The 8,050-nt window shown below is 40.9% G+C and overlaps 1 protein-coding gene across 7 annotated transcripts in view; it reads left to right on the top strand.

Annotated features, from left to right (window-relative positions):
• The first annotated feature begins 1,227 nt into the window (after positions 1-1,227).
• Positions 1,228-8,050, top strand: part of kdm2bb (lysine (K)-specific demethylase 2Bb) — a 199,248-nt gene continuing 192,425 nt past the window's right edge. For 3 of the 7 annotated variants that reach the window (XM_043715722.2, XM_088000041.1, XM_088000038.1), the window contains exons 1-4: positions 2,761-3,012; positions 4,533-4,671; positions 5,486-5,564; positions 7,553-7,599. In XM_043715722.2, the coding sequence (XP_043571657.1) occupies positions 2,980-3,012; positions 4,533-4,671; positions 5,486-5,564; positions 7,553-7,599 (298 nt within the window). In that variant the 5' untranslated portion in view covers positions 2,761-2,979. Of the gene's footprint in view, positions 1,267-1,718; positions 2,121-2,161; positions 2,716-2,760; positions 3,013-3,474; positions 4,672-5,485; positions 5,565-7,552; positions 7,600-8,050 lie in introns of those variants that run through there. The other 4 variants (XM_088000040.1, XM_088000039.1, XM_088000043.1 and 1 more) reach the window with 4 other exon arrangements.

The raw sequence follows: 8,050 nt of genomic DNA, 5'->3' as shown, positions 1-8,050 counted from the left end.
GAAACAGCTTGAGTGGGTGTTGTCAAGCTCTCACAGAACAAGGACTTTAGGTTAGCTTTCAGCAGTTGCTCTTGGGGAATTGAAGAAGTGAAAACTATTTTTCCCTCTCTTGATTACAGCCAAAAAGTGGGGGGTTCTGTTCTTCGGCTGCTGGATTGGACGTGAGACAAATCTGTTTTTCTGAATATGCCTTTTGCCAAGGGTGTTTGAGATGTTACTATTTTAAACAGTTAATTAGTCATAGTTACTTTAAGATATTATTCTGTTCAGTTCTCTGACAGTTATTCGAAGTTCTTTTTTTCTTTTATTGTATTTTAGCAATTGTGTTTGAATAAATTGTTTTGCTTAATGTTGAGTAGTTTGACCAATCGAATTGCATGTGGAACACAGCATTTGACATTTACCTTTTAAAATAAGAAAATGTTGAGTCTACACTACCTTCTTAATATATTTTGAGGGGCTCTAGTCTACTCCATAACAGATTGGGGGCTCATCCGGGATCAAAACCTCTAATTTCATCTTGAGTTTCGGATTATTGGACTTAAAGGCAGCACGTGCTAAGTGTTAGCATGTTTTGTTTTGGGTGTTGAATTCAGTTGGTTGAACAAGGGTGTGCCTTGTGTTGTAATGGCTCTTTTAATGACTAAGAGGTTCCTGGAGGTGGAAGGAGTCACTTCAGGAGTTTCACAGAATATGAGCAAGGCAAAGCTTTTGGAATTGGCAGACCAGCTAGGGTTGGGGGTTGCCTTTGTCTATGCAAAAAGGGGAAGTAATTGCAGCAATAGCTCAACATTTACGATTGTTGGAAATGCCATTGGAATCTTTGGAAATTGGTAAAATTCAATGCAAATGAGGCAGCTTGAAATAGAGGCAAAAGAAAAGGAAAGAATAGCTCTGGCAAAACAAAAATAAAATGCATTTGAGACAAATCTGTTTCATTTCAACCAACAGCCCTGAAAAAGAAGCCCCAGCTTTTAGCTGTAATCAAGAGAGGGAAAAATAGCTTCCATTTCTTCGGGACCCTGACAGCAACTGCTGAAAGCTAACTAAAAGTCCTTGATCTGTGAGAATTTGACCACACCCACTCAGGCTGCTTCTATAGTTCCATATTTAAACCCAAGGCACTCACAAGTTGCTTGTCTTTTCATAGGCTGCTCAGCATCTGTCCCCCAAAAGAAACCAGGACAAAATACACCTCTTAAAGCTACAGCATACTCAGGGACGTGACATACCAGGAGGACGATGTCCACGATGAATGCTAGCCTGGTAATGACTGATTAGAACCCTTCCAGAAATTGTGGTCCGTTTGCTTCATGTGATTGCTGGTGGCCATGTCTTAGTCCAGGAAAAAAAAATTAAATTTAAACAAAGTACAGCTTTTAAAACAATTTATGATCTATGTATCTTGGACATGACGCTTGCAAATAACATGCTTATTAATATTCAGTTTGGCTTCCACCTAAATGTCAGATTTCATTGGTTCTGATTTTGGCCTCAACTCCACGCTCTTGCTTCTTTTGGACATAGGGTGTGGGAGAAGTAAGACCTGCAGAACATTCACCATTTGCATTTTAGGTGTCCTTGAACCAAAAACTTAATTGGACCGGCCACATAAATATTGTGGCTACGTCAGCAGGTCAGAAGCTGAAAAACGTAATTCAACACCCGATTCCCCCAGCCTTTCCAATACGTACATTGTCTAAGTTAGAATGTGCACTTGCTTGGAACAGCGAAGTTCTAACAAGTCTTAACTATGCAAGACAAAGCAGCCTGCTTGATTGACATACAGTACCACACTATGCCTGCAACATAAGTTATTTCCAAGATGAATTGCACCAACTCGCCAGTGTTTCCTCCACAACACCTCCCAAACGCATGACTATTCTAGAAAAACAAACGAGCAAGCAAACACTTGTGAACATTACTACGTAGAAGACCCTCTCCAAGGCACGCATCATCTTGACTTGGATATTGACATTCGTTCATTGTTGGGTTAATGTCGTGAGGGACTAACATGGGTGCAGCAGTTCACTAAAACAACTTGCTACTGTACCACTTATTTTAGGACAATTAGTGGTGGACAATAAATGCTGGTGCTACCTAAATTTCGTGATTTAAAAGTAAGTTTGAAGGCAGCAAACGAGCAATATTGAGTGAGCCTCTGACAGTTAAGAATGTAAGAGCCTTATTGAATATATTAACGTTCGTAGAGAACAGCCATTTGACGAGGAGCTGTTCTATTGTGGAAAGATCAAAAATTTCGGATCCAATGCAACATTAATAGGTAACCAGGTACTGGAGTTAGTATTGACCTCAAACCGGCTATTAATCGATGGTGTTCAGTATTTCTCGCTGTCCTTCCTCGGGGAGTGCATTTGTGAAAGATCGTGCGACACGGCATTGACTATCAGCTCGGGTGGATACAGGACTTACGGAGGAAAAGGGCTCTTCCGGATGGGCAGTGGAAGCCCTGGCACCCTGCTGCTGTTTTGTGGACGAGAGGGCCCGTTCCGGAGTCGGAGGGTTGCCTGTCCAACATTATGATTGCAGGGAAGTGGTGCAAGCGGCGCTGTGCGTGCGTGGCGTGCGGCTCTGCATCGCAACAATCCGTCGCTGCAAAACTGCGGGGAACACGCATTCCCTCACCCCCCCATCCATCCAATCTACAATTAAGTAGGGGGGGGGGGTAGTAGGTGCATTTTAATAACCTGCAAGGTGGGAAGAGCATTTAATTATTATTTTAATTTTTGCACATTTGGGGTGCACGGAAAGAAAAATTCCCGATTTTTTTAATTGGAAAGGGGCTAACGACGTGACGTAAGGTGTTTTCTGGCTTTTGGAAGTGTATGACGTCATATGCAATAGAGTCCTATAGAAAAATGGTGTCTTTTTACACGGGCTGTAGAGTGACTGAAAGTTATTTGGATTCACAAAATCCTGGGTGATGCATTGGTGATTTAGAGTAATGCTATCTCAAAAATGGATGTAGAGAAAGATTCTGGACGAAGATTGGTCTGTAGTTTTTTGTAACGTAACGAGTTTTTATGCCATATTAAAAAGACAGGATTTATGCAGCTACTAGTGATATGGAGGGGAGCAGTCACCGTGTGACTGGAGCTGAAATGGCCTCGTTTGTTTTTATTTTGGGCTGTGAAAGGCTAGTGACTTCCTGTTTTAAGTCTGAAGATGAGTGAAAATGGGAGGGGGGGGTGTGCTGTGGGGGCTTTTATTTTTAAAATGCGTTTTGTTTTCAATTTCTCTCGTTTATTATTTTTATTTTGTCCAATGGTCACGGGTTTCCCCCTCCCGCCCCAAGCTGTGGGGGAAGTGGCTGGAGTGAGTGGGTCTGGTGTGTTTACAGTGTTGCGGGAGGAAGCGCTGCTTCCCGCTGGCCGCCTTCCATCCTACAACCCAGGCTCGACGGCCTAGTTTCTCCCCCCCTCCCCGCCCACCCCTCAAGCTTTTTCATCCATTCATCCCCCCCGCCCCCGAATCTCCTGCCCTCACCTTTTCTCTCTTTTCTTTGGAACGGGAAAAATAAGACAGGCTAGAAAGCCCAAAATCGAAGATCTGTGTTTGTGCTTTTCAAACTCGGTCTCGTATTCGCTTGAATCGGACGCCTAGCGACGAGAGGTCTGGCACGAAACAAAATGTTGTCCCTGTTTACAAAACCTTTGCGCTTTTTTAAAAAAGTTTTTTTTCCCCTTCGAAATGAGGAACCTGAAACTTCCACTTCGCCATTTGATTTCTATTCTTGCATGATAGCTCACCCACCCTTATTTGCACATGTAATAGTATTAAAATAATTCAGTATTATTCAAATTTTAACGTTGCTGTGTGCAAAGTTCGCCTCGAGTTTGCCTGGACCGGGCTCCCCACTTAGTCGAAGATGGTCAAATCATTAGTGTTTACAGAAGTATTGCAACAAATTCCCACATCATTTGCATCGAGGTTTCACGTTAAGATTTGGTCTCTTCTCGGACTTGAACAAATGTCCAATAATATAGCAGCAGGTCTGAAAAGTGCTGAATTCAGCGGGAGCCTTATGCAAAATCATGCTTTAAAAACTGGACCACGTTATGAAATTGTTTCAACCATTGCAGTTTTTTTGTGATCTTAGGAAAGAAAATGCACATAAACACGTTTAAATTGCAAATCTATGAAAGGACCGCGGTGGGATGGCTTTCATTAAAATACATGAGTCGTAAATTTCTTTAAATTGATCGATTTATCAGGTCGATTTATGATGTTAAAAAGATACTTCCAATTCATCATCCGAGTACTTAGTACAGTACTATTGTTTGTATATGAAGTACGTCCTGTTGCAACATTCAATGCGTGCGTCCCATATGCAAATATAAACTTTGGTCGTGTTGATACTGATCAAAATAAGTACACATTCATAAAGTTAAATTTAATACCTAGCCAGTACACAAATACGATGTTTCATTATGAAATCTATTTTTTGAAATGGCTGCGGATTCAACACTGGTGTAGCGTTACATATAGGTCTGGTTCTGTTCTGTTTATAGCGCACATTTTGTAGAAGGCGGTATGACAATGAGGACCTCTCAGACGATGACATAGCCAGCATGAGGACTTTTGATGTGGAGGAAAAGCTTAGTATTGCCTCATACAATTCAAGTTACGTGCACTTTATGAAAGGAAAAGGTAAGAATTGGAAGAGAGGTGTGTTTTTAAATGTACAGTAAATCCACGTCAAGACTGCGACTGCAGCAGCAGTACTGCAGCTTGCCTGGTCAGTGGGTTCTGTTTGAGTCTCGAATTTCCCGCCGTGAAGGCAGGCTATGACTTCAGAGCTTGACGACTATCGTCATTATCTCACAATCCAAGTCATTTTTTTTGTAACATTTGCTGTGCAATCAATTTCGAAACGAGATGACGTCTGAAACACAGGAAAACAATTCGAAACATTTTACTAAAAAATACAACGGTATGAGAAAGGATAATCGTAATATTATGTATGTGTCTGTGTGGATTGTAAATTTTCCTTAATCTATCCACAAAATAAAATAACTATATATAGACTTGCTGATATCGTTTATTTTTTAAAAAATAATTTGCATGTTGTTGATATCTGAACCGTCTGTATTTGCAGCAATTGGTCCAACAGGGATTTGGCCAGCGTTACATGAGGATGCGTGGGGGTGGAGGGCGGGAGAACGAATCAAAGCCACTGCCAATTTTTTTTATAAAACATGAGGCCGTTAATACAGGTTCAATGGAGAGGCATTGTTAAGTAGCGGCTACATTATTGGTTCTGCGGATTCACATGGAAGAGCTACGTTGATTTTTTAACTCAGGTTGTTCTGTAAAGGCGCAAATTTAGAATCCTGGGCAAATCCCTGTTCGATCCACCACGATGCCAGCGGTTGCAAATTTTTTTCGGATTAACTATACTTATTGTTGGGTTGACTTTTCTCGCTTCTCTGCTAAAGTTAAGTTTTGCTGTATGTTGCAACAGATTTTACCCTTGAATATGTGCAGAGAGAGACTATCAAGGTCCCCATTATCTTCAGGGACAAAGATGGTCTAGGAATCAAGTAAGTTTTCTATTAGATACGTTTAGATTTCATTTATTCAGTAATGTTCCTAGACACTGACAGCAAACGCCATCGATATGTCTGTGTTTGGTACATCAGTAACTCCGTTGACCTCATTCATCACCAGATACTGGTTAAAGCGACCTTAATCCAGTCTGAGTCTGAGACGTTAACAGAACTGTGATATTCTTTCTCAGCCTACATAATCTCCCTTCTTTATGCCCTGAATTCGACGTAGTTGCTGCTGAAATCCTAACACCGCAACAAGATCAAAGATATGACATAAGGCCCTTCAAAGTTAGGTTTTTATCATTCACACTCTGGTTTAAATAATTTGATGAATTTCTAGATTAGGCCACATTTCCTCCAGCAAGCGTGCCACATTAGAGCAATAAAGTAACCATAACGGCGTTATTGCCGTCAAGGTAGACAATTTGAATCTCCAGTGGCGTATCCTTCCGAGTTACACGCTTTCAGTCCACACAGATAGATAGTCTCATTAACTCTTTTCCCGACCAGGCACATGGAAGAATGCCAAGAGAGATTTAAATACGGGAACTTCACGCCTGTCTATTTTCACCGGAGCCAGCAATCCTAAAAGTTTCACTACGTCTCAGCACTGGAGAAAACTGCATCGGGTACACAACACCCTCACACGGATACACGAGTGTGGTATTTCCCTAATAAAATCAGATTCAGGAGAGGAAAACAGATAACTCCGTGCGTTTTCTCACTGGCATCTTCGGATGTGTCAAAACTAAATAATGATCCCAGCAGCCTCAATATCCATGTGATTTATCTAATCGAGGCCTGGCGGGGATGGGAGCGACCACAATTTGACTTAAAACTGAATGAGTAAGCTGGAACGGGTTCTGGCATCCTCTGTCGCAGAAGTTACGGTGCAGATCACCAGTGAGGGGGGCGGGTGCTATGTGGACTTTAACAAATACTTCTAATCTAGACTGCCGTGGCTCCAGTGATCCTAAATTTGATTTGGGAAAGGATCGTGTCATAGGCAGTCTACTATCGAAGCGCGCCACTAGGATAGTTCATCTCCCTGACGTGAAAAACCTTGGAACACCCAAGGGGGCCTGAGGTGACACATTCAACATAGACATTAATTGATGCAGCAAAAAGTTAGTTATTAACATTACATCCCAGCTACCGAAGGAATTTTTTTTGTTGAGAATAGTAACAGGTAGGGATGATCGCTGGCTCACTTATTAAGAAGCACGTTGATCTGGCACTGAGCTCTGCATTCTAAAGGTGTACCTTTTTATATAAAAGGAACTCCCAAATAAATAGTCCCTTTTCTAAGGATGGCGATAAATATTACATGGACGTGTTGTTTGATTTCGGACATTTATTTTGAGGATGTAAATGTTGACAAGAACGATTTGCAGAATACTTTGACACCAATTTTCTTGATCCATAAAATGGCCCGAATAAAGTGGAACCTGTTTCTGTCACGGACACCCTGTTTAATATACTGTAAATTTTAGTGTTTTAGCATATAGCAGAAGATCGTATTTCATTACGCACACCCGTCGCCTTATAATGAAAGTCAAATATGTAAGGAATAAGATTTGTTCTTTTCATGCTGAATTCACATCTCCATGTTAACACAGCAGTTATAGGTCAGTGATTGTATGTCGGTAGCTGGGATGACACACGGTGTCAAATCCTCAGATCGATTAAGCAGCCTTTGGATTCCTGGAGCCCAGAGTTCAATCTTGGGTTCGAGTTGGAAACGTCCGATTTGTCAAAGCCAGCGCCCAACCGAGCAATGTGAAGTTATCAATAAGTGCTGAAAATACAACCTCCATCGTGTTAGGTAAACAAAGCAAATAGCTATGCCTTTAACAGTAATGACGAAGGTTTGGGACTAGCCTTTTGTTTTCCCACGTTTAACCATGTTTCAGAACGTTTTTTTTGTATAACCCCGAGATTGAGACTAAACATTCTAACTTCTTGTCTTCTAACCACAGAACACCAGATAGCGATTTCAGTGTCAGAGATGTAAAACTATTTGTTGGTAAGTGAACTTTGCAATGTACAAAGTTGAATTATTTTGTTGCCTGAAGTATGATTCCTTTAAGTATATTACATTGAATGTAATTAGCCGTCGTAAGTGAAGGCCAATTATATCCTAAATGTTTCTAAATTCTACAAGTGTTTTCTGTGCAGGTACTGGAACGCAGGATTTTGATTAACTGACAAAGTCACTTTGAGTATTATGTATAAAGTAAGACAGTTAAAGAGGTTTATTCAGTTATAATTAGGGACATAGTTCTAAAATATTACCTCCACAACGCATATTAGTGGCTGAAGGATTAAATGCTGAATGTCCAGTCTGCAAAAGCATTTTTGAATGAGAGTTTTAGTAATTGTGAGAGTGCTTCAGTGGAAACATCTCCATCATTTTTATCTTGATCAGTCATATAACAAGTTTTGAAGTATTGTTCTGTTTTGTGCTTTCGTGTTGT

The sequence above is a fragment of the Chiloscyllium plagiosum genome, unplaced genomic scaffold (genome assembly GCF_037043375.1).
Source record: "Chiloscyllium plagiosum isolate Xiang-an unplaced genomic scaffold, Cpla_swu_hap1 HiC_scaffold_24, whole genome shotgun sequence".
NCBI lineage: Eukaryota > Metazoa > Chordata > Chondrichthyes > Orectolobiformes > Hemiscylliidae > Chiloscyllium > Chiloscyllium plagiosum.
This window is presented reverse-complemented; position numbering and strand designations above follow the sequence as displayed.